The sequence below is a fragment of the Cervus elaphus genome, chromosome 5, assembly GCF_910594005.1.
Source record: "Cervus elaphus chromosome 5, mCerEla1.1, whole genome shotgun sequence".
In the NCBI taxonomy this organism is placed as follows: Eukaryota; Metazoa; Chordata; class Mammalia; order Artiodactyla; family Cervidae; genus Cervus; species Cervus elaphus.
The window spans coordinates 105216133-105242553 of record NC_057819.1 but is presented as its reverse complement, the minus strand read 5'-3'; the positions used below and the strand labels follow the sequence as shown (position 1 = coordinate 105242553).

The 26421-nt window shown below is 49.6% G+C and overlaps 1 protein-coding gene across 3 annotated transcripts; it reads left to right on the top strand.

Moving 5' to 3' along the window:
* Positions 1-933: 933 nt before the first annotated feature.
* Positions 934-25439, top strand: CDRT4 (CMT1A duplicated region transcript 4). 3 transcript variants are annotated; one of them, XM_043903906.1, is made up of 4 exons: positions 934-1098; positions 15288-15369; positions 23199-23273; positions 24927-25439. In XM_043903906.1, the coding sequence occupies exons 2-4, from the start codon at positions 15300-15302 to the stop codon at positions 25379-25381; spliced, it is 600 nt and encodes a 199-aa protein (XP_043759841.1). In that variant the 5' UTR covers positions 934-1098; positions 15288-15299; the 3' UTR covers positions 25382-25439. The 3 variants fall into 3 exon arrangements, with proteins under 3 accessions (XP_043759841.1, XP_043759842.1, XP_043759843.1); XM_043903907.1 differs by lacking the exon at positions 934-1098 and adding an exon at positions 11046-11150; XM_043903908.1 differs by lacking the exon at positions 934-1098 and adding an exon at positions 11104-11154.
* Positions 25440-26421: the final 982 nt, after the last annotated feature.

The window sequence follows — 26421 nt, the reverse complement described above, 5'->3', positions numbered from 1 at the left end:
TGACGGCAGTGGGTGGGTGAGTGCAGAGGCACAGCGTGCTGACTCTCGGGGAATTTTCTACCCACAGAGGAGGGAAAAATGCACCTCTCTGGAGGGGGCAATCAGAGGCCAGGCAGGCCCAGTGGGAGGAAGAGAACTGGGCTGTAGGTTTTCCCCGTGGGGCTTGCAGCCTCGCTATGAACAGCACAGACATGGTGTGACTAACATCATGGCCCACTGTGTGCTGGCAGGTAGTGGGGCTGAGGTCACTCCCAAAAGGCTTCTTAGCTGATTGGTCCAAGGACCTGGTCCCTGTCATCTGCAGTGCTAGGCCTGTGAGGGGCTCCAAGAGCCACCTTAAGCTGCAGAAGGCCACAGGCTGGTTTTTTGGAGGTTCTTGTGAATCTGTGCTCACCTGCCCACCTTCCACCCTGTAAACCAGCCGCCACCCCAGGCCTATGCACACAAGTGTCCACAGTCTCCCTAGACTCCCCAGGAGAAGGCAGAATGTTCTCAGAGCCCCCAAATGTCACACAAGTGTTCACAGTCCCGTCTCTCTACACCCGCCAGGAGAGAGGGCGGATTCTCAGAGCCCCCAAATGTCCGGAAATATGGACAGGTGAATTCCAGATCTAATAAATCAGAAACTCTGGGGTGGGGTCTGGCAATCTGGGTCTCAATAGACCTTCCAGGTGACCACTGAATAGGGGTTTGTATTTGCCTCTCTGGGGCAGAGAATCCCCCTGCTATCTGGGCTAAGGCCCAGTACCCAGTGGGCATTTATGGCTGGGCCAGGGGTCGGGGGATCCCACACTGGGGTTTGAGGACAGCACCCTGCAGCAGGCTGAGCTCCAGGGGGATGAAGGGAAGAGGGCAGGAGCCTCTTCTGCCCAGGGTGGGGACCATACCACCTGCTGACATCACAATGCCCATTTACTCTGGCTGCAGGCTCCTGGACCACCTGGAACAGTGGAGAGAGGATGGCTGGCGGCCACGAATAGAGGACCAACGGAGAAGTAAGGTCAAGGACACTGGGACGTTTGGGGGTGAAAATAAGCCCCAGGAGGGAGAATCACCAGGCTCCTGAAGGTAGCATGGAGAACCACAGAAACCTCTCAGGTAACTCGGGGTTAGGGTCCTGTCTTGCCTTGGAGCACCAGGTATTCCAGAGAGAACAGTCAGGGATGAATGTGGAGCAAGGCCAGCCTGTCACAGCAGCAGGAGCCCTTTTGCTGGATGTTGGAGCCTCGGTCTTCCTCCTTCGCTGCCGTCTGCCCCTGGACTCTAACTCTACTGAGGTCTGGATTAACTTTGCAGGGACTTAGGCCTGTCTTTTAAAATGGTCAGGTGACTCCACAAGGCAGCCAGGGCAACAAGTCTTTGGCAAAGAAACCAAAACAAACATGAAATACACTCGTTTCCTCCCTAGGAGTGGGGGACGGGGCTCCTATCGCGTTCCCTCCCCACCCCGCAGGAGCTCAGCACCCAGGACATGCTACCCCGGGACTGGGGGCGGCCTTGACGGTTAAGGAACTATAGGAACCCGGAGGGGAGAAGGTTGTGACAGCCACACAGACAGCAGGTTTTAGAAAAAGTGATGAATATTCCAGTTGCTTATTTAAGAATAATAAAGAACAGGAGGAGAAAGGGTGAGTACTTAAACATAGCAGTCCGTAAGTGTTCTGATCAGCATGGACACAGTGTGGAAGGGTGAGGGGAAGAGAGAGGGGGGGCTGGGCTCAAACCCAGACCCCCAGAGGCCACCGTCTGTGCCAGCAGCTGTGGTTTTGCATGTGCTTGACGTGTGAGGAGCTGCTGTGGGAGAAGCAGGAAGGGAGGGGCAAGGATGGGGGGCCAGAGTCCTGGGTTCAGTTCAGACTGCCCCGTGTCCGGGAGAGGGTCATTGGCCAGCCTGGGGTCAGGGAGCTGGTCCTGTCCGCTTCACCCGCTGCATCCCAAGGTCGCAGTCTTCCTTCAGGCCTCCGACCAGCACTTCCCTCCTTCCTTTTTGGTTGAGTTAGTTCAGGGGTGTCTTCTGAGTGCTCCCAGCTGGGACCTGTGCAGGGTACAGGGATGCTTCCTCCCCAGTAATGGATGGTCAGGCCCACATGGCCCAGGTTGGAATGCAGGGCAGCCATTCCGGCGTCTTCTCTTTGCCCTCCTGGTGCTGCCATGAGGGATCTGGAGCCCTGGGATCCCGCCTCCTCCCCTAGTCAGAGCGGGGGCCCTTGGTTGCTGTATTGGAATGGGTTAGTGTGTGTGTCTTTGTGTCTGTGTGGGCATGTGTGTATATGTGCTTGTGTGTGTGTTGGGGGCTTCCCAGGTGGCTCAATGGTAAAGAATCCACCTGCCAATATGGGAGACTCAGGAGACGTGAGTTTGATCTCTGGGTTGGGAAAATTGATCTCTGGAAGAGGAAATGGCAACCTGCTCCAGTATTCTTGCCTGGAGAATTCCATGGACAGAGGAGCCTGGTGGACTATATAGCCCATGGAGTCACAAGATTCGGTCGTGACTGAGCAGGCATATGTGCATGTGTATATGTATTTGTGTCTGTGTGTGCATTTCTGTTGCCTCTATGTACTTGTGTGTGTCTGTGTATGTCTGTGTGTGCATGTCTGTATTTCTGTGTGTGTGCCTGTGTGTACATGTTCATGTGCATTTGTGTATATCTGTGTTCCTATGTGTGTTTGTGTCTGTGCTTGTGTTTCTGTGTGCATCTGTGTATATGTGTGTGTGTGCACACAAGGGCCCAACCCCCGCACTTTCGAGCCCCTCCGTGGCCGTGCCCCCGGTCCTTCCCTGTCAGGCTGTCAGTGGGGCCGTGGGGCTTGGTGGATGGGCGCCAGGCAGCTGGGCCTGGGGGAGTGATGAAGGAGTAGCAGCTGGTACAGGCCACTCCCTGGGGAGTTTTGGCAGAAAAAGGAGGAAAATAGAAGTCAGGGAAGCCTGGGTTCAAGGGAAGAATTTTCTAGAGGAGGGGAGACTTGGGAATGTTTGAAGCAGAGAGGGAGGGACATTTGGAAAATGCTGGTGATGGGGGCTCGGAGTGAGGCCAATGGGCGGGGCGGGCGGAGGGGGCCGAGCGTGGACAGTGGACGTCAGCACTGCTGCGGTCTGTCCCGGGCCAGTCGCCATGCGCCCAGATTGCTCACACCCCCAGCATCCATGCTGTCAATGTCCCCAGAGAGTGCTGACCAGCAAAGGACGCAGAGAGAAGATGCCAAACACCGTGCCCAGGCTGGGAGCTGGTCTCTGCCTTTAACAGGCTCAGCATCTCCCGGGACAAAGACGTATCAGCCTCCCGCGCCTGAGGGCTTGCCTGGCCCCTGGGTCTTCACTCTTCTACCACCCTTACCCTCACCCCCGCCCCACCCGCACCCCCATCCTCTCTTCACTAGAGGAAAATGAGGCCAAGCGAGGTTGGTAATTTGCCCAGAGTCACACAGCTGGCAAACAACAGAACTTGGACAGGAACCCAGCGCCCTCTGACCCCAGTGTTCGCGCTCTGGGCGAGTGTAGAGCACTGGGTTCCCAGCCCCTCTGGGAGCTCTGACTCCGTTGCCTGCTTGACCTCCTGTTGCTTTGCCCGCTCCTGACGTGGCCCTTCACTATCCAGACCTCAGCCAGTCCATGTGCCAGTTCTGACTTTCCCACCAGCTACTGGCTCCTGCTTCTTCTCCAGGACCTCAGGACCTTCTTCTCCCAGTCCCCGTTTTCCTCAGGCCACCAGGTCTCTGGTGACGGGACAGACAGATGTGCGGGAAGTCAGGCTCTGAGGAGGGGGCTGATGACAGGGCATTTCCAGTCAGATGGGTCAGTGTCAGGTCTGATGGCAGCTGGTAAACCTCATGGTGGGCAGTCCACTGCAGAGAGAAGATGGGAAGTTGCTTCCACAGCTCACGGAGGCTGTTGCTACAGGGAAAATGTCCAGAAATCAACAAAAAGGAAGGAAAGGTTTGCCAGGTTGCTGTGAGGGATGTTCTCGAGAAGACTTTTGAGAGTCCCTTGGACTGCAAGGAGATCAAACAAATCCATCCTAAAGGAAATCAACCCTGAATAATCTTTAGAAGGACTGATGCTAAGGCTGAAGCTCCAATACTTTGGCCACCTGATGTGAAAAGCCAACTCATTGGAAAAGACCCTGATGCTGGGAAAGGTTGACGGCAAGAGGAGTAGGGAGCAACAGGGGATGAGATGGTTGGGTGGCATCACTGACTCAATGATGAATTTGAGCAAGCTCTGGGAGATTCTGAAGGACAGGGAGGCCTGAAGTGCTGCAGTCATGGGGTCGCAGAGTCAGACTCGACTGAGCGACTGGACAACAGCTACAAGTGAGTGTCTGGTCTAGGTTAGGCGTCAGGAATGTGCAGCAGGTCAGGCCAGCAGCCTGGGAAATACTTGGCCCACTTCGGTTTTCACTTTTCATTGTTTATTTCTAACAAATGTTTATTTCACCTTTGTAATTCTTAAAGTTTTTAGGAACATGCCAGAGAATGACTTTGTTCTAGTTTTTAGACTCTTGACTTTCGGTCGCAGAGACAGAAGCCAATTAGTTAATCACAGCCATGGGCTGTCAGCCAGGGCTTCTCAGAGGGGCCACCTGCAGGATGTCTTCAGCCTGTATTGTCCTTCAGCCACCCTGGAACCATCATTTCACTCTTGCTCATTGAGACCCTGACCCTCTCTGACTCTCTAGCCCACTGGTTTTTCCACCACATCTGACCCTTTTTTTCTTCTTTCCAATTTCTTCAAACCAAGTCTCCTCTCTGATGCTAAAGAGAATCCCCTCTCCATATCTATATGCACCTCCAACCAGTGGCCCTACAGCTGTGCTGACAGTGGGGGATGTAATGTTCCCCCCAACTTGTCTCCACAGTCTCCCATCTCTCTTTTCACTTTCAAGTTTTGGTCTATTTCTGCCCACACTCTCTGCTCCCTTTTCTGGCCCCTGCCATCCTTACATCCTTAAAACATTTTGCATTAATATGTGCTCTGCTGAGTTGCTTCAGTCGTGGACTCCTTGAGACGCCATGGACTGTAACCTGCCAGGCTCCTCTGTCCATGGGATTCTCCAGACTTGCCATGCCCTCCTCCACGGGATCTTTCCAACAGAGAGATTGAACCTATGTCTCTTGAGGCTCCTGCATTTACAGGTGGGTTCTTTACTACTAGTGCCACCTGGGAAGCCCCTTCACATTAATACATTTTACAATCAGCTTGTGAGTTTCTATAGACACTTTCATCTTAGTTGAGGTGACATCGAATCTACAGCCCAATGTAGGAGAACTGATATTTTTACAGTGAACATGGCATTTCTCTCCATTTATTCAGACTTCTAAACTAACACCCCAAAAAGATATCCTTTTCATTATAGGGGACTGGAATGCAAAAGTAGGAAGTCAAGAAACACCTGGAGTAACAAGCAAATTTGGCCTTGGAGTACAGAATGAAGCGGGGCAAAAGTTAACAGTTTTGCCAAGAGAATGCACTGGTCATAGCAAACACCCTCTTCCAACAACACAAGAGAAGACTCTACACATGGACATCACCAGATGACCAACACCGAAATCAGATTGATTATATTCTTTGCAGCCAAAGATGGAGAAGCTCTATATAGTCAGCAAAAACAAGACCGGGAGCTGTCTGTGGCTCAGATCATGAACTCCTTATTGCCAAATTCAGACTTAAATTGAAGAAAGTATGGAAAACCACTAGACCATTCAGGTATAACCTAAATCAAATCCCTTATGATTATACAGTGGAAGTGAGAAAGAGATTTAGGGATTAGATCTGATAGAGTGCCTGATGAACTATGGACGGAGGTTCGTGACATTGTACAGGAGACAGGAATCAAGACCATCCCCAAGAAAAAGAAATGCAAAAAAGCAAAATGACTGTCTGAGGAGGCCTTACAAATAGCTGTGAAAAGAAGAGATGTGAAAAGAAAAGGAGAAAAGGAAAGATATATCCATTTGAATGCAGAGTTCCAAAGAATAGCAAGGAGAGATAAGAAAGCTTTCCTCAGTGATCAATGCAAAGAAATAGAGAAAAACAATAGAATGGGAAAGACTCTTCAAGTCTTGAGATCTCTTCAAGAAAATTAGAGATACCAAGGGAACATTTCATGCAAAGATGGGCTCAATAAAGGACAGAAATGGTATGGAGCTAACGGAAGCAGAAGATATTAAGAAGAGGTAGCAAGAATACACAGAACTGTGCAAAAAAGATCTTCATGACTCAGATAATCATGATGGTGTGATCAGTCAACTCACTTAGAGCCACACATCCTGGAATGTGAAGTCAAGTGGGCCTTAGGAAGCATCGCTACAAATAAAGCTAGTGGAAGTGATGGAATTCCAGTTGGGGTATTTCAAATCTTAAAAGATGATGCTGTGAAAGTGATGCACTCAATATGCCAGCAAATTTGGAAAACTCAGCAGTGGCCACAGGACTGGAAAAGGTCAGTTTTGAGTCTTATCCCAAAGAAAGGCAATGCCACAGGATACTCAAACTACTGCACAATTGCACTCATCTCACACGCTAGCAAAGTAATGCTCAAAATTCTCCAAGCCAAGCTTTAATAGTACGTGAACTGTGAACTTCCAAATATTCAAGCTGGATTTAGAAAAGGCAGAGGAACCAGATATCAAATTGCCAACATCTGCTGGATCATTGAAAAAGCAAGAGAGTTGCAGAAAAACATCTATTTCTGCCTTATTGACTATGCCAAAGCCTTTGACTGTGTGGATCACAATAGACTGTGGAAAATTCTTGAAGAGATGGGAATACCAGACCACCTGACCTGCCTCTTGAGAAACCTGTATGCAGGTCAGGAAGCAACAGTTAGAACTGGACATGGAACAACAGACTGGTTCCAAATAGGAAAAAGAGTACGTCAAGGCTGTATATTGTCACCCTGCTTATTTAACTTATATGCAGAGTACATCATGAGAAACGCTGGGTTGGATGAAGCAAAAGCTGGAATCAAGTTTGCCAGGAGAAATATCAATAACCTCGTATATGGAGATGACACCACTCTTATGGCAGAAAGTGAAGAAGAACTAAGGAGCCTCTTGATGAAAGTGAAAAGGAGAGTGAAAAAATTGGCTTAAAGCTCAACATTCAGAAAACTAAGATCATGGCATCCAGTCTCATCACTTCCTGGCAAATAGATGGGGAAACAGTGGAAACAGTGGCTGACTTTATTTTTTTGGGCTCCAAAATCACTGCAGATGGTGATTGCAGCCATGAAATTACTTGGAAGGAAAGTTATGACCAACCTAGACAGCATATTAAAAAGCAGAGACATTACTTTGTCAAGAAAGGTCTGTTTAGTCAAGGCTATGGTTTTTCCAGTAGTCGTGTAAAAGCTGAGTGCCGAAGAATTGATGCTTTTGAACTGTGGTGTTGGAGGAGACTCTTAAAAGTCCCTTAGACTGCAAGGAGATCCAACCAGTCCATCCTAAAGGAAATCAGGCCTGAATATTCATTGGAAGAACTGATGTTGAAACTGAAACTCCAATACTTTGGCCACCTGATGTGAAGAAATGACTCATTTGAAAAGACCCTGATGGTGGGAAAGATTGAAGGCAGGAGGAGAAGGGGACAGCAGAGGATGAGATGGTTGGATGGCATCACCAACTCTGTGGACATGAGTTTGGGTAAACTCTGGGAGTTGGTGATGGACAGGGAGGCCTGGTGTGCTGTGGTCCATGGTGTTGCAAAGAGTTGGACATGACTGAGCGACTGAACAGAACTGAACCGAAACATGTTTTTTTAATAATGTATAATTTTCTGCAGAGAGGACTTGCATATCTTTTGTTGGATTTATTTACTGACTTTGGCATTTTTGAAGTAATTGTAAACGGTAACATTTCAGACATTTTTTTCTGGCTGGTATTTAGAAGTAGTATGTTGTCTTTGCCTCCAACAAGCTTGCTCAACTCGATAATTCTAATAGTTTATTTGTAGATTCATTTGGCTATCAACAGGTATAGTCAGAGTCTTCCCTCTGTGTCCTTGGGGGATTGTTCCAGGACCCTTCGAGGGTATCAAAGTCCACGGATGGTCAAATCCCTTACAGTTGGCCCCATATATGTGGGTTCAGCACCCATAACTCCAGGGGGCAACTGTCCGCTAGTTACAAGCACTGGTTTTAGAATCAAATTGACTTGCTTTTGAATTCTAACGTCAGCATTTGCCAACTGCAGGGCTTTGAGACAGTTGCTTGGTGTTTCTGAGGCTCATGACTCCCTTTACAGAATGGGGACACCATGTCATAGGTGAACAGTGGTAAGGAATGAATGGCGTGAAGTGTGTCCCTCTGGTGGCAGTGCTGGCCCTCCCAGGTCTCCATTTATATTATTCCCATCCCTGTCCCCACATCTGCCTTCCCCATGAACTCTGTAGCTCTCCCAGTTCTGGCTTTTACCCCATCATTTTATGGAATCACCCCCATACATACTCCTAGTGTCAATGTCAATGGATTCATTTGGTCCTTGAGTTTCTTGATGCCTCTGTGGCCTTCACACGTCCATCTCCATGACATCTTTTTTCTGACACCAAATGTGTAAATTCTGACACCAGTTGATTCTCCCCTCCTCCACCACCAGCTGGGTGCCTACACATGAATTCAATTTAGATTTTGTCTACCTGGAGAGTGTCAGATAGAGAGCTCAGGTTCACAAGACTGCCCCCATTTCAATTCAAGTCCCGAGGGTCTCCTCTACTTCTCACTGGCTATAAATTTGGGGGTTCCCATCACCCCTTCCCCAGATTTTCTCATTTGCTAGAATAACTCACAGATCTCAGGAAATGCTTTACTGTTACTTTACAGGAAATGTTCACCGGGTTTTTGTAGAGGATGCAGTTCAGGAACAGCCAAATGGAACAGATGGAGTTTGGTGACATGCAGTTGTTCAGTTGCTCAGTTGTGTTTGGCTCTTTGCGACCCCATGAACTACAGCATGCCAGGCTTCCCTGTCCTTTACTATCTCCCAGAGTTTGCTCAAACTCATGTCCATTGAGTTGATGATGCCATCCAACCATCTCATCCTCTGTCACCCCTTTCCTCCTCCTGCCTCAGTCTTTCCCAGCATCAGGGTCTTTTCCAATGAGTGGGCTCTTTGCATCAGGTGGTCAAAGTATTGGAGCTTCAGCTTCAGCATCAGTCCTTGCAATGAATATTCAGCGTCATTTGCCAAAGGGACAAATGAGATTTTACTTCCTCGGTCAGTACTTTTCTTTACAAATCAGCTCAGTCAGAGAGTCTGGTTGTATCCTCTCCTCGTCGCCCTTTGAGCACTAGGTGAGGAGGGAGTCCTGGCAACAGCAGGGCCTCCAAGCAGAGCTGTGATGCGCCCAGGGCTGGCGGCTGCTGCAGGAGACAAGAAATCTCACCGTTTTCTTGCCTGCCTCTTGGCTTCAAAGTAAAGTTTTAGAAACCACCCATCAGGGGTGACCACACTGAGGTGGAAAAAGTGTTTCTGAAACTGGAGTAAAAAATTTCCACTGACACCAGAGTTTGGCACAGCAGTTCTTAGTCCAGGCGACATTCACACACCATTTCTGTGACTTCCTGGAAGCCAACACGAACCTCTCAGCCTTCCTCTGCTATCCAGTGGGGAGATGGCAGAGGACAGCTCTCCTGTGCAAGAGCATCACCTGGCAGGCTTGTTGAACTCAGGTCCCGGCCCCAGCCAGAGTTTCCGATGCAGCAGGCCAAGCATTGCCAACATCTGCCAGATGACGCTGAGGCTGGTCCCTGGACCACCTTGATGACCTCTGGTCAGGGTCATATGCTCCCTGAGAGCAGGGAAGTGCCGGTGGGAGTCATCAGTGTGTGCGTGCTCAGTTATGTCCAACCTTTGGCGACGCTATGGACTGTATGCCATGCTCCTGTCTGTGGGATTTCTCAGGAAAGAATGTATGCCATGCCCTCCTCCAAGGGATCTTCCTGACCCAGGGATCAAACCTGAGTCACTTACATCTCCTGAATTGGCAGGCGGTTTATTTACCACTAGTGCCAACTGGGAAGCCCAGTGGGAGGCATCAATAAATCCACTTAAATATGCCCTCTGTGCATCCTTTGGGGCTGAGGACGGGAAGAGAGCCATGGTGAGGGTCAGGGCCCACAGGGTGGCTGTGCAGCTCTGTTGCTGCCCCTATACTGCCTGGCAACCCTGCTGGAGGTCCTGGGGCAAAGCAGCCATCCTCAGGCTCTGTCTGCATTGTCTCCTTGAAGCCTTCCTGATTTACAGGGTTGCTCCTCAACTGTGACTGTCAGAAACTGTCAACAGTTCTGGTCAGCCCTATCTATTGGCAGGGGCACTTTAGGCAGAGGGATGCCGTGGCCCAAAGACACCTTCCTGGGACCCCCACGTAGCCCCAGGAAAAGCCAGCCCCTCATCTCCCTGCCCCAGGGCCAGAGGACATGGGGTGGGGCTGGGCCCATGGCTCCATCAAAGTCAGGTGGATGCTGGCGGTCACAGCATGCCGGGCACTCACGGCTCCTGATTGCAGGCGCTGCGTCCCTGCTGCATACACAGAGCCTCCTTTCTTCCTCCAGGAGAAGCCACTCTTTCATGGGCAGTGCAGCTGAAGGAAGTGGAAAGTCCCAGACAGAGCCTAGGAGCCCCTCTGGGTCCCTTTGCCTCTTCTGGCCCCTCCCAAGGACAGGGAGGAACAGTCTCAGCAGGTGGGCAGGGTCCGGCCCAGAAACAGGGTTTCTGGAGCCGAGACCGGGATCGAGGGAGGGAAGGGGGAAGACCGAGGCCCGGGCTCTGGGCTGGACTGCAGCACCGGCCGGCTCTCCGGCCACAGCCCAGGAAAGCCACGCAGAGAAGCTGCCGATCTCCACCCCGCCGGCTCCACATTCCTGGATGCTGAGGGAGGGATCCCAGTGTTTACTCCGAACAATGTTTTCCTCTGTCTGAACCGACTGGGCGTTAAATTCTTCCAGATTTCTGGCTCCACGTCGTAACTCCAACGGGAGAGAAATAGGTTTACGGCAGTTGGCAAGGGTGGGAATACAGGGTCCGTCCCTGTACCTCGTGAGTCTAGAATTTCCATGGGTGGATGGAAAGACTGCCGGCTGTTTGGTGGTGCTGGTGGAGGGATCGCCCTGGTTCTGCACCCTACCTTTCACATTTCCCACCCTAGAGGGCAAAGTGAGTTTTCTCTTCTGGAACCGGGCAGAAAGGGGGCCGAGTGCTGAAGGTCAGGGCTTGCTGTGCTTTCTTGGTTGTGATAAACTCAGAAGTTGGGCTCACATGGAACTCATTTGGTGGGGTGCTGGGAAGCTGGCGTGCATCCTGGGTCTTGGGCTGCTGCGCGGGGAGGAGGTCAGAGCTGGAGAGAGAGAGAGGAAAAAGAAAACAACATCCCTATTTTCACAGAGAAATCTAGTGATATGAGGGCTAGACTGTTGGGCCAGAAAGACCCCAACATAGCTGCTTGGGTCTCAGAACCATGCCGGTTGGTGCCTGTGAGGATCTGTGACTGTTACTGTCCTTTAACGGGATGTCCTTTAACAGGATGACCACACAACGGGGCCACGGAGACCCTCTTCTCTTTATTAACGGTATAGAGACCTTTGGGAAACCAGTAGGATCGATTCAAAGATAAAAGCTCCTTCCCTTTGAACACATTAACCTGGTTCCTGGTTTTTTCTCGGTGATGATGTGCTCTCTGTGGGGTCCTGGGTGACCCTCAACCGTGGGGGCAGCTGCCCTTCAGCCTTTTGAATAGGAACAGCCTAGATCCACATCAGGCAGGGGGCAGATGGTGGCCTTGAAACCCCCGGTTTCCTTATCCTGTGCTCTCAGACCCTGAAAACCTACTCCTGAACCCCTTTCATGGTGTGTGTGTGTTTGCGCGTGTGCACGAGTGCACACATGCACTCACGCACACACAGCAGGGGAGAAAGGTGGGTGGCCAGCCATCCAGATCCAGAGCCCAAACAGCATTTATGTAGTGGAGGGGGTGGGTGGGTAAAATAATTGTGTGATAGAACTTGACTTTATAATCTGGCTGCTTTCACAAAGCCATTTTGATGCCAAAGTCATTTTTACTTGGTCTTAAACCACTAAAGCTACAGCTTTCTGAACCTCTCAGGGAACATGTTGAGAAAGCACCCTGGCATCATCTCTGAGCCCCACCTCCACCCCTTCCCACCTTTCCCTGTCCCCTCTCTGCCTTGACCCCTCTAGCCACAGCAGTGTGTCCACAGCGTTGAGATGGCCTTGTTGAAACTGGCTTTGTTAGACAATGGCCTCATTTCTGTGGTGTTTGATAGCCATGAATTCTTTATGTGCACATATTCCCTTGTAGCAGGAGTTGCATTGTTCCCCAGAGATGGGAGCAGAGCGGAGGAGGAACCGTGTAGGGGAATTACCCCCATGGCTGGCAGAGTCCATGTCTCTGTTCAGGAGTAGGACCCTTCCTTGGGAAGTCTGATATGGGCCTTGTATCAGTTACCTCTTGCTGTGTAACAAATACCCCCAAATTTAGTTTCTTAAAACACATATGTACCTCCCAGTCTCCATGGGTTGAGAATCTGAGTGGGACTTAACTGTGCCTCTGTCTCCAGGCCTCTCTGTGGGGGACAGTTGTGGTTTTGGCTGGGGCTGTGGTCCCACCTGAGAGGCTAACTGGGGAGGGTCCCTGCCCAAGCTCACTCACGTGGTTATTGGCAAGATCAAGCTCCTCACAGGTTGTGAAACTAAGGGCCTCAATCCCTTGCTGGCTATAAATATCCCTGGCCATTGGCTTCCCCCTAGGGTGGCTTATAATAGGGTTTCCCTCTGATGTACAGAGACAGAGAGAGACAGACAAAGACAGAGACAGAGAGTGAGTTCAAGAAGGAAGCCAAGGTTTCTGTGTAACCTAATCGCAATGTAATGTCCCATCACTTTGTCACATTCTATCTGTTAGAAAGGAGATATTAGATGTGGGGGGTTGGATTTCAGAGTATGTGAGTTCTGGTGGGCAGAGGGTCTTTGGGAGCCTTCTAGGAGGCTGCCTGCCAAGGCTTCTGGGCCCAGTTCTGTTCAGTCTGTTCAGCCTGTGGGCCCTGGCACCCCAGTGGTTCTGATAAGCCCGTGGCTGTGAGGGGCAGAGATAAACGAGTTCTATGGTCACCAGAGAGTAAGACACAATGTTCTGAAGACCCGGGGGCTGGTGATTCTGAACTGGTTACACTTGCCCTCCACTCTCTCCTCTCATCTCACCTCCACCCTCTGCTCTCTCTGGAATTCATCTAGTTCTTGTCTTGGGTGACCATGTTACATCATCATCTTGCTACCCACAAGCGCCCCAGTCACACATCAGAGAGGTATGTTCATGCCATTAGTTCAGGCTTCCTGATCTACTCTACAAAAGCAGACAGTTAGAACTTACTGATCATGACGTCCTTCTCCCTGAATCAACTGGATTGGAGTAACATCCGTGGGACAGGGTGTTTCTCATGGAGAAACTGAAATTTGGAAGGACCAAGTAACCTGCTCAAGACTGGACTTAAGATGCAGAGCTGGAGCTCAGAACTCTCCTCCAGCCCACGTCCCCTTTAAGCTGCTCACATACCCAAGTCTCCAGATTGTTTCCAGCAGGAATCTGGCGAGACTTTTTGGCCCAGTTTGCTCATGAAGTCATCGCAGGCTGGAGCTGCGGGGTGGCCTGAGGAGAAGAGAAACGGGGTCAGCTGGGACCAGGGGTGTTGAAGCTGAGGGTCGCCCAGAGGCTTGCCTGGGGACATCGGGGAGTTGCACAGGGCATGTGTATGCATGTGTGCATGTGCACGTTTGTGTGTAGGTCATAGACCCATAGACGCCCCCCCCCCCCCTTTCATCTTGGGGATCAGGGCCATGTGCATATCTGTACATTTGGACTCGAGTGGCTGCAGGTCGACTGGAATGCCTCAGACTTGCTGGGCTCGGGTCACCTCCAGAGGGTGTCCTTTCTGCAAGCAGATGTTATAAGCAGGGCTGCTGGGACCTGAAGAGTGGCGTTGATGTGGGGGATGGGTGAGACTTGGGAACATAAGTATGCCCCCTTCTCGTAGCCCATCCTGTCATCTCCTCTGCTCCAGCCTCTTCCTGGATGTCACAGTCCTGCATGACAGTCACCCAAGGAGGGTGAGGGCAGTCCAACCTGGGCTCCCACCTGCTTCACATAACGCACCTCACGACAGAGCCGTCAAGGCCAGAGAAATCCTGTTACTGCCCCTAGTTTACAGACGAGGTCGTCGAGCCTCAGGAAGTTTAAGTATCCCACTGCAGGTCACACAGCTGGGCAGCAGCCGGCCTGTCCTGCCCTCACGCTGTTAATTATATGTGCTGTGCTGTGCTTAGTCGCTCAGTCGTGTCTGACTCTTTGTGACCCTGTGGACTGTAGTCTGACAGGCTCCTGTCTGTGGGGATCCTCCAGGAAAGAGTACTGGAGTGTGTTGCCATGCCCTCCTCCCAGGGGATCTTGCCAACTCAGGGATCGAAACCAGGTCTCCCACATTGCAGGCAGATTCTTTACCATCTGACCCACCAAGGAAGCCCACGGATACTGGAGTGGGTAGCCTATCCCTTCTCCAGGGAATCTTCCCGACCCAGGGGTCGAACCGGAGTCTCCTGCATTGCAGGCAGATTCTTTACCAACTGAGCTACTAGGGAATCCCCTTAATTGTATACTTTACTCCAAACAACTGCTTCATATGCATCTTTGTCCCATTAGGCACGTTCTTGTATATTGCCTCCTGGAGCTGTTGAAATACAAACACAGATCACAGAAACACCATGGGAGCACCGAGGAGAGAGCTGGTTCTCATGCAGGGCTGCACAAGGGCGGGTCTGCAAGGCCGGGCCTCTGTCAGGAGAGGATGTCCCCCCAACACATACTGTGGAGGGCCTGTTCCCGGAGAGTAAAAGTGCTCCGTGCACCCCTCCACTGTGCCAAGGAGAGACACATTAAAACCCTTGTTGAATTGGATTTCTGACTCAACAAAAACTCCTTTTGTCAGAATCTCAGAACTTCCTGGCACGTGACCCGCACATATTTCCTATGTGGTAATGGGTCGCTGCGGGCTGTTTGTATATCTGTGCCTAGAAAAATTCGTTTAAAATGAGTAACTCAGTATTTCTCTCCAATTTCAAAGACCCCTTTCTTGATCTTTGGGTACTCAATCTTTGCTATTCTCTCTTTTAACTGCAGGCAACAGTTTTCCTGCATATTCAGCTGTCCATTTCCCCTAGAGTATCCATGGTACTTACATGATAGTGTATTTTACCAGTTTACCTTCCTCATTCTGTGTTTTTCAGAAACCTCTTGAGATGAGCCACACCACAGACTTTCAGAAGCTTCCTTGCTGGAGAAACAGGAACCAAAGACGGTCAGAGCGAGGTGAGCAAACCTGGGGAGAGAGACCCCAATACCAAGTCATGCACAATGGGACGAAGGGCCCTGGTAGACCAGGCACAGATAAGACACTTGAGAGAAGAGGGCAGGGCAGGTATAAGCCCCCTGGGGGTGCTGATTGGCCTCTCGAAAGATGAGTCATTGAAACAGTCCTGGAAGGAGAGATGAAGGGGCATCTGAATTTATCATCGTTCTGAGGGAAGAAAAGGCCACTCCATCCTCTAAGAGCAGACGGGCGACACCCCTGGGTTGCATCTAGTAGCAGTGACATTGCTGTGTATGGTGGGCATGCAGGGGACGGAGTGCATGTTGGACCAGACAGGAAAGGAAACGGAGCTTCCGAGGAAAAGAGGGGTTGTCATTCAGTCTGTTCGGGCCCTATGATTTTCTGTGTGAGACAGGGTTTCAGTGAAGCCTGAATCCTGGACTTGGTGGCTTCAAGCCAGTGTCTTGGGGGCTCATTTCTGGGCAGGGCTTCCCACGTGGCATTAGTGGTATATCCTCCTTCCCTCACTCTGGCGCTTTGCAGGAGACATAAGAGATGCAAGTTCGATTCCTGGGTTGGGAAGATCACCTGGAGAAGGGCATGGCAACCCACTCCAGCATTCTTGCCTGGAGAATCCCATGGACAGAGGAGCCTGGTGGACTACGGTCTATGGGGTTGCACAGAGTCGAACATGACTGAAGCGATTTGGCACGCGTGCATGTATATGTATATGTATATGTATATGTATATGCTGTGTAGTTGTTCAGTCGTATACAACTCTTTGAGACCCTAGGGACTGTAACCCATCAGGCTCCTCTGTCCATGGGATTTCCCAGGCAAGAATACTGGAGTGGTCTTCCAGTTCCTTCTCCAAGGGATCTTCCTGACCCAGGGATCAATCCCCTCTCTCCTTCATTGGCAGGCAGATTCTTTACCACTTTGCAACCAAGGAAGCCCATAGGTTATGTGTATGTTGGGATAACTGACCCCTGAAGAAGGTGGCCACATTAGCTCTTTGCTTCCAGGCGGAGTCTCAAATGCAATCACCTTTTTTCTTTTTTTAAAAAAAAGCAAGATAGGGGTTTTAATATGATTAAAGCAAAGTTAAAAAAAAATCAGGTGAAACATGGCCTTATAAAAATCTTCCAATTAAGAAAAATATGCAGGTAAACAGGCAAAAAAATCAAATTAATATTGTATAAGGATACATAAATAAAATTTTGCTCATCATTATTATCTAGAATATTAACTTTTGAAAAAGAAAGCATTATTTCTAGGATTTGCTTGATATTTATCATTTTTTTTTAAAGATGTTTTAAATGTAAGTAATATATGCCAAGTTGAAAATTCACAGTGTTCATTAAGGATGAAATGAAATTTGATTTCCCTCTTTCACTCTCTGGTCCCCTGGTCGCTGACTTGAACGGTAATCAATGTTAGCTGTTAGCAAGTCACCATCTTTAAAGCAAACCCTGGCCTGGGTTCCTGGTGCTTTGAGGACTGTAGAATCAGGTGATGGGGCCCACTGATTGCGGCCGCCCTGGAGATGCCTGTCTGTCCTCCCATTGTTCCAGTGGAGCAGGGCTTCCTCTCTCTGATTGATTATACTCTGTGAAGCCACATGTTTTCATGGTCCCTTTACTCCTGAGCCAGCTGTCAGGCAGAGAGAAGGACTCTGGGCACACACTGCTTCACGCCTTTCATGTCTGATTTCCTGACTACGAAAAGGCAGGGCTGGTTCCTGCTGCCTGTCTTTTCATCTTTCCTAGCCATCTTGCCTGTCGGTGTACCCGGCCACCGAAAATGTCCACGGAAGGAAAAGGTTGAACAGTGCTCCCTTTGATTGTGCCTGTTTGGCTCATTTTGGAAATTTTATTTAAAAATTTGAACCTTGATCTCTAGACAGTATGGCCATGGGTGCTGTTTGCTGAATGAGTCTTCACGTTACATTTATTTATTTATTTATTTTACTCTTTTAATTTTTATTTTTTTTCCCATTTATTTTTATTAGTTGGAGGCTAATTACTTTACAATATTGTAGTGGTTTTTGCCATACGTTGACATGAATCAGCCATGGATTTACATGTGTTCCCCTTCCCAATCCCCCCTCCCTCCTCCCTCTCCATCCCATCCCCTTGGGTCTTCCCAGTGCACCAGCCCGGAGCACTTGTCTCATGCATCCAACCTGGGTTGGTGATCTGTTTCATCCTTGATAGTATACTTGTTTCAATGCTATTCTCTCAGAACATCCCACCCTTGCCTTCTCCCACAGAGACTAAAGGTCTGTTCTGTACATCTGTGTCTCTTTTTCTGTTTTGCATATAGGGTTATCGTTACCATCTTTTTAAATTCCATATATATGCATTGGTATACTGTATTGGTCTTTATCTTTCTGGCTTACTTCACTCTGTATAATGGGCTCCAGTTTCATTCATCTCACTAGAACTGATTCAAATGAATTCTTTTTAATGGCTGAGTAATATTCCATAGTGTATATGTACCACAGCTTTCTTATCCATTTGTCTGCTGATGGGCATCTAGGTTGCTTCCATGTCCTGGCTATTATAAACAGTGCTGCAATGAACATTGGGGTACACGTGTCTCTTTCAGATCTGGTTTCCTTGGTGTGTATGCTCAGGAGTGGGATTGCTGGGTCATATGGTATTTCTATTTCCAGTTTTTAAGGAATCTCCACACTGTTCTCCATAGTGGCTGTACTAGTTTGCATTCCCACCAACAGTGTAAGAGGGTTCCCTTTTCTCCACACCCTCTCCAGCATTTATTGCTTGTAGACTTTTGGATAGCAGCCATTCTGACTGGTGTGTAATGGTACCTCATTGAGGTTTTGATTTGCATTTCTCTGATAATGAGTGATGTTGAGCATCTTTTCATGTGTTTGTTAGCCATCTGTATGTCTTCTTTGGAGAAATGTCTGTTTAGATCTTTGACCCATTTTTTGATTGGGTCATTTATTTTTCTGGAATTGAGCTGCAGGAGTTGCTTGTATATTTTTGAGATTAATCCTTTGTCTGTTTCTTCATTTGCTATTATTTTCTCCCATTCTGAAGGTTGTCTTTTCACCTTTCTTATAGTTTACTTTGTTGTGCAAAAGCTTTTAAGTTTCATTAGGTCCCATTTGTTTATTTTTGCTTTTATTTCCAATATTCTGGGAGGTGGGTCATAGAGGATCTTGCTGTGATTTATGTCAGGGAGTGTTTTGCCTATGTTCTCCTCTAGGAATTTTATAGTTTCTGGTCTTACATTTAGATCTTTAATCCATTTTGAGTTTATTTTTGTGTATGGTGTTAGAAAGTGTTCTAGTTTCATTCTTTCACAAGTGGTTGACCAGTTTTCCCAGCACCACTTGTTAAAGAGGTTGTCTTTTTTCCATTGTATATTCTTGCCTCCTTTGTCGAAGATAAGGTGTCTGTAGGTACATGGATTTATCTCTGGGCTTTCCATTCTGTTCCATTGATCTATATTTCTGTCTTTGTGCCAGTACCATACTGTCTTGATGACTGTGGCTTTGTAGTAGAGCCTGAAGTCAGGCAGGTTGATTCCTCCAGTTCCATTCTTCTTTCTCAAGATTGATTTGGCTATTCTAGGTTTTTTGTATTTCCATACAAATTGTGAAATTATTTGTTCTAGTTCTGTGAAGAATACTGTTGGTAGCTTGATAGGGATTGCATTGAATCTATAGATTCCTTTTGGGTAGTATACTTATTTTCACAATATTGATTCTTCCAATCCATGAACACGGTATATTTCTCCATCTATTTGTGTCCTCTTTGATTTCTTTCATCAGTGTTTTATAGTTTTCTATGTATAGGTCTTTTGTTTCTTTAGGTAGATATACTCCTAAGTATTTTATTCTTTTTGTTGCAATGGTGGATGGTATTGTTTCCTTAATTTCTCTTTCTGTTTTCTCATTGTTAGTGTATAGGAATGCAAGGGATTTCTGTGTGTTAATTTCACATTACATTTAGATTGGGAATTTTACTATTTATCATTGAACAGTCCTCAGATAAATATGAAATTTAGATTTGTAGTTTTACCCAAGGCTCAGTTCTGCTTCCTGCAGCACATCTGTCAAGCATTTATTGTGCCAACTCAGCATCGTGGTTCATAGGCAGGAACCCTGCAGCCTGTGTGAGCTGCACCCAGAGAGGAAGGGGGGCCTGAGGAGACACACTTCACTTGGGACCTGAACTCCTCAGGACCCACTGCCCATCACCTGACGGTCCATCAGGACTCAGCACAACCATCTTCTCTTCTCGAACCTGTTTCATGCTTTCCCACCCTGACCTGGGTTGAGTTAGGAAGCTTGTGGTTTGGCTCCTCAATTGCCCAGGTGCTCCTTGAACCGAAGCTCCAGGCCTGGTGCGTGGTGACAGTGGACCCCCCATCTGCAGAGTGACTGAGGGGACTGCTTCTGATCTCTGCAGAAACTTCCCTTCTTTTATTTCTGATGACTCGGATGACATGGGCTGGTTGTGTTTGATCTGTTATAGGCATGGGAGACAAACGTGCTTTGTGAACCCTTGGCACTGTGAAGGGTAGACCCCTTCTCTCTCACCCCCCAAAAGCAAGAGATGAACATGGGGTTCTCCATTGTGGGCTCTTGGGGAGGGTGGGACCCACAACTCTTAGAAGTGCTGGGTTTGGGGCTCAGTATGGATTTGGTGAACACCTCCACCCATGCAGGAACTGATGTACGTGGCAGTGGGCACTTCAACTCTGCTTCTACTTCTGTGTCCCTCAGAGTCTGTGTGTAATCATTAGAGAACATGGTTGTACAGAAGCGTCTTCAAGAAGCAGCATGTCCCCCTTCTCCCTCCTGCCACTGTGATGAGTCAGTGATGCCAGGCCTGTGTCAGAAGATGGGCACTTCAATGAGGCTCCTGCCTCCCGCCCCAGAGAGGTGCCCACCCCCCTCATCCACTGCCCTGGAAAGGGCATGGTCTCTATCAGGACCAGCTGACAGCTACCAAAGCTGCCCATCGCGTGCAAGTAGGCTTTTTAGCAGAGCTCAGTAATGGGCTTGTTTCTCCTCTCTTGGAGTGGACGTATGTTTGAGGTTGAGAAGGTGGCCATCAAGTTGTCGCATAGGGAGGGGGGAGGGGAGGCCAGCTTGCCCCTCCCCACCCCTGTCCCCTCTGTCTTAGCTCTGAAATTCTCAGGGCTTCTCAGTATCATATCAGGATCTCCTGGGTGCCCCCCGGAGCCTATCAGCTCCATAGTGTTGAGTGTAGCAATGGGGCAGCGTGAAGAGGTGGAGGAATTATTGGTAAGTGGGTGGTGGGCTCATGGTAAGTCTGTCAGGGGGCACAGTGCTTCCCTAGGTCTGAAGTGTGGGACGTCAGAGAGTGTTCTCAGCCTATAAGACGAGGGTCCGCTCAGGATGAAGGTCAGCATGGGAACACCACGTGGCACCAGGCTGGTTTAGGTCTTAGAGATAAGACTCCCAGGACACTTCTGCCCTAAGTGGATGCTTCCTCTTCAGCCCAAAATAAATGCAGAGTAACCAGAAGGCAGACAAGGAAACGGACAGGCCAGGGAGGAGACCGGAGGTTGAGAAGGGTAAGTGCAGAGGTGAAAAGAAACTCCGCACCAACTTCCTGCTGGGGAAAATATGGTTCTCCATCCGTGGGGGGTGGGGTGGGGGTGGGGGTGCCGAGGGGAGTCAGAGGAACTCCTTGGATGGCTCAGGGAGAAGAGGGAGGTGAGATGCAAGCAAGACAAGATGCCTGCAGGTTGAACAGAGCAGGGGGCAGGCCAAGCAGAAGGAAAGAAGCGGGCTTACTTTCCAGGGAGCACTGGTCCCTCCATTTGGCTTGGCCCTTCCCAGGTGGCGCTAGTGGTAAAGAAACCACCTGCCAATGAAGGAGACATAGAGATGTGGGTTCAATCCCTGGGTCAGGAAGATCCTCTGTAGGAGGGCATGGCAACCACTCCAGTATTCTTGCCTGGAGAAACCCTATTCTTGCCTGGGAAATCCCATGGACACAGGAGCCTAGCAGGCTACAGTCCTTGGGGTTGCAAAGAGTCGGACATGACTGAGCGACTAACACTTTCACTTTTTTCACTTTTTCTTTTGCATTCTGTGGGGCACAGCTTGGGAAACACTGGATTAAGACACTGTCCTGCCCATAAGGGGTGTGCATACAGCACTATTTTCACAGTGTCTGTGGGGCAAACAATCTGAGTATTCGGGGTGGATTTGTACCCACTGATTCATCAGTCTTGCCTGGAACCCACAAAATCCTTTTGCAGGAGGGTTTCCTGAGATAAGAATGCAGATGGTGGCCATGGACAGAGTGTGAATTAGTTCTGCATGAAAGCACCATTCTTAGTCCCCACTTTAAGACACTGGTTCTTTAATCCTCCTGATTCCAGTATTAGGTGGTCGTGGGAATGTTCCATAGCCCTTTATTAAAAAAAATTTTTTTTAAGATTTTTATTTTGATGTGGAATTTTTAAAAAGTCTTTATTGAATTTGCTACCATATTGCTTCTGTTTTATTTTTTGATTTATTTATTTTTTTTTTGGCTGTGAGGCATGTTATAATAAAGCTCTGACCTTGGAAATGATTTACTTTATAACTACCATGGGATTGATGGTGGCCCTGTTGAGAGCTCCCTTCCCTGCCTTCCCCAGTGGCTCCTCAGTGGGGAGGGAAAAGGGCAGAGAGTCTTGGAATTGCTCACCTGAGGGGCGTTTCCTACCTGCACAAGCCAAGCCTTGTGTATGTTGCAGCTGAAAGAAAGATTTAGAATAGTCATTCAGCCTCTAACAGGGCTACTAAGAGTAGGTCCTCACACTGGCAGCGGCACCTGGGCATGACTTAGACATGCACATTCTCAGGCCCCCAGAGCAGCCGGCGGACCCTTCATCCCTGGTGCAGGACCCTGCTGCTGTGTTTTCCCAGCCCCACCCCACAAGGTTCCCATGGAGTGGCACCGCCCTGGACCCATGGTTCTCATAGCAGGGTCTCCTGGACACAGCTCCAGACTCACCCTCAAGTTTGTTCAGAGCCACTCAAATTCTTAGTCCCTGGGTGTTGACAGGAGGCAGTGGGCATGCTCCCTGGGCCTTTCCAATGCTCAAGGAATGAATCTATAATGTCATCCGTTCTCCGATGTGCATTTCTGGAGCTTGGAAGTAGAAAGGAGCTGAAAAGGTTGCTAAGTGGTTAATAATAAAACCTCACCAATCTTTATTGCTGAAGATTTGAATTGTGGCTCTGGACCTGGGCCCAGGGATGTTTTAACAACCCTCCAGGCGGATGAACCCTCGGGTTCGAGAGTCCCTAGATTGCAGTTACCATCGGATTCCCACATGCACATGGTCATGTCGGGCAGGAAGGTGGCCTTATTGCAGCCTCTGCCTGCGGGCCTGAGGTTGACTCCAGGCTGCTGCCCATCTCTGCTGCCCCTTCCCTTGATAGTAGGTTGAGGAGGGTGCTGCCCGGGAGAGGTATTCCACCCAACGGCAGTAATGTGCTCACTTGGGCTCTGGTGGAGAAGAAGACATGGTTTTGAAGTGGGGACGTTTCTTTCTTCACCTTTTCCCTAGTCCAGCTTCGACACAGTCCCCAAGCCAGCCCCGCACTGGGTCCTTAAAAGCTGGCAGTCAGAAGGTGGAGGCCTGGAGCTGGCCTGCCTTCCCAGCATGCCCTGGGCTCAGCCTGTCTCTCTGGCTCCTGGAGGCTCCTCCTTGTCTCTGAGCTGACAGAGGCCCTTGAGCTCAGGCTCCCAGGGAGACTGCTCATCGCTTTCTTCCAGGACACTCTGTGGGAGTCCAGGCTTACAGATGTTTTTCTCCAAAGGTATCCAGGCCTTCACTGTGAAGAATTCGGTAAACATAGAGAGGATCGATGCAAGAAAGATGAAGATGGAAGAAGGTAAGGCTCAGGTCTTCGCAGCGGGCAGGGCTGGCCAAGGTTGGGGGGTGGTGGGGGTGGGGGAGACGCCGAGGTGGTGGCTCTTGTCACACTGGTGCGCGGATCTGGTGGCTTGGAGAGACAGAAGGGGTAGGTCTCTGGGTAGTTTCACCTCTGTCCTGTACAGTGGATGCCCTAACCCGCAGGACCCTGGAGTTTTGCGTCTGCTTTGGGGAGGCCAGGACGGATGGTCACGTCTGTGCCTGGAAGCTTGGATACTCTTCTAGAGCGAGGTGACGTCACGCATCCTGTCTCCCCCAGGCACAGTGACACCCTTGCCGGGACATGGAACCTTCCATGATGCTCTTCCTCACGGCCCTGTCTCTGAGGAGCTCTCATTTCCCCACAAGGGAGCCTGGGAATCACTTTAGAATCTGCCTCTTCTCTTGAGTTATAGTGCTTTTCACTGAATTCAGGCTGGAGAAGGCAAGATGAAACTTTTAAGTCCCCTGCCTCTCCAACTCATATCAAAATGACCAAAGGACTATAAAATTAGGGCAAGTAGGCACCACCTGAGGAAACAGGGCAGGAGAAGCTGTGGGAGGGAAATTTGGAGGCCTTTCTTCTGGACCAAGTGAAGCTGCAAAGGAAAGAAAGAAGGTCTGACTTGGAAGGACTTGGTATTCACAGAGGGATGGGCTGCTTGGCAAACTAATGGGTGGATTTTCCAGTAAAGCTCCCCCCACCCCAGACACCCAAAACTTCTGGCCAGCAGCTAAAGTGAAAAGCTTATGTATGTGTGAGCCTGTGAGACTTGAGTTCAAACCCACCGTGTGTGAGTTGTGCAGGATGGACGGCCTTGGGCTTGTCCTCTCTCAAAGGGAGATGATACCCATTATCAGGCGTAACAAGGATTAAATGGAAAAGGCAGTGAGACTCAGCCAAGATGTTCACAGTTGCTGTACTGATTACTCTATGCCAGGTACTGTGCTAAATAAAATCTTTACATACATTGCTTCCTTTAATCCACAAGAAAGTTCTTTGGGGTTGTTCTTTTTCTAGTCACTGCTTTACAGGCAAAGCAGCTGAAGTTAAGGAGGGTCAGAGACTCGCTCGAGATTCACAGATAAGAAGAGGGGGTGGAGAATGAATTTGAACTTAGATAGTCCAAGTGCAAAGCCCATGCTTTCAACCCCTGAGCTACACTGTTACAGGTCCTTGACTTATATTACTTTATTTCATTCTTCCTATAGCCTTATGGTAACCATTTTTACTGGTGAAATGTCACAGGTTTATAGGTTAAACAATTTGATGTATGCAAAGATTTGAAACCAAGCCTGCTGGACTCCAAGGTCCCGCTCTTGACCATTGTTTTCCTTAATTAATATACTCCGTGGAGTGTCATTCTGTCTCCCAACTTAATAGATTTTCTAGTAAAGTTCCCCTCACCTCAGACACCCAAAACTTCTGGCCAGCAGCTAGAGTGAGAAGCTTATGGATGTGTGAGCCTGTTAGACTTGAGTTCAAGCCCACCATTTTATTCCCACTGAATACAGGGTGTGGAAGGGCTATCATGCCTGATGGGGAGAAATCCAAACTCTGACTCCTCTGACCCCTAAAGAATGGAACCACTGCTGCGAGTACCTCTAAATCGCCTGTGTTTCTCTTTGCCAGTAGAACTCACTGAGAACATTGGGCTGCCGGTGAATCTGCTTGAGAAACACGACCCGTGGCCCGCCTATGTCACTTACACCTCCCCGGTGGTGAAGAGGCTCATTGAGAAGAGCAAGGCCAGAGAGCTGGAGTGCTTGCAAACGGTGGAGGAGAGTCGGCGGGTGGGCAAGCAGAGCAAGCCAGCCAGCCTCATCCAGCTGAAGAGGAGAAAGTCCTCCAAGTCCTCGGGCACCGCCACCTTCAAGGACCTGAGGTCCGAGACCATGCTGTCTGTGTGGGACCCCCTCTCCATGTCGGCCACGGGGCCCCCGAGGGTCCCAGAGACCCTCCACCTGCACTCGGACTCCAGGGCGAGTCCCACCGCCAGCTACAACAAGATCATCTTTGCCCGGGCACCCACCGTGAGGACGCTCCCTTACACGGCCGGGCGGCCATCGGAAATGTTTTGCCTCTAGCCAGAGTCCCCGCAGCTGACCCGCGAGCTTGTATGGCAATTAAGCGCCGTTTGCCACACATTGTGTGGCGGCCCTTGCATTGGAACTCTCCCCTGCTGGTGCAGAGGTTGGCTGAGATCAAGCCCAAGGGATGGGGGCCATGGGTGGGCAGGTGCACCCCCTCTGGCAGTGCAGTTAAGTGGGCCTGGGAATGCCAGGCTCCAGTTCCTGGTGTAGACGCTTAGGACCTAGCTGGGGGTGAATCACTTCTGGTCCAGGCAGCAGACAGAAACCACACCAGAGATTCTTTCTATTAATAGAAAGCCCTAAGCAGTGGCCCTAAGCGGGCCACTGAAAAGATAGGAAGAGGGTTCAGAGGGTGTGGATGGAGAGGCATCTGCAGGAAGCAGCCTGGGGCATGCACCCAGGGAAGATGCAAATATATTAAGTTAGACGCTTGGTGACGGGCAGGTGGGCTGATCTCTGATTCCTGAGGTGGGCTAACGAATGCTTCTCAGCAGACGCTGGTGTCCTGAGCTCAGAGGACAGCCCTGTGGGGTGGCACCCCTGCCTCTTGGCTCATGGACCCCCCAAGCTTGGTTCCAAGAGTGTTGGGGAAACCCAAGAGGGACTCAGATGTTTCTGGAAGGAGTTGACACCACCCAAGTGAATGAGTATTGCTGAGGACAGGAAGCCAGCAGGAACCAAATCTGGAGCAAGTCCCTTCTTCCTCCTCCAGCCTTGATGCTCCCTCTGGCTCTCTCAATAGGCAGAGCTTAACCAAGAGGGAAGTAGAAATGTGATCTGCAGCAACTCAAACCCTGCCTCTCGAAGTAGAGTGTGAAAGGATGGACTTGCAGCCAGGGAATTAAGCTTGAGTCCCTGCCCAGTGGGTTCCAAGAGATCCCACCTTGCTGTCCTACTTGGTTCCTGAACCTGTATTGGGAGGTTTCTTCCTTGGGGGGCACTTACAAAGTGGCCATGGGGGTCCAAGTGCCTGCTGCTGAGAGATGGGGAATTCTGTCCCCTGAACTTCTCTGAGGCTTGTGGAGCAGAGCTGG

Bases quoted from the DNA above. Each gene is read 5' to 3' on its own strand.
- CDRT4 (XM_043903906.1), top strand. From the start codon at position 15,300: ATGAGCCACACCACAGACTTTCAGAAGCTTCCTTGCTGGAGAAACAGG. The intron at 15,370-23,198 runs GTGAGCAAACCT...TTTTCTCCAAAG, and splicing joins CCAAAGACGGTCAGAGCGAG to GTATCCAGGCCTTCACTGTG. The intron at 23,274-24,926 runs GTAAGGCTCAGG...TCTCTTTGCCAG, and splicing joins AAAGATGAAGATGGAAGAAG to TAGAACTCACTGAGAACATT.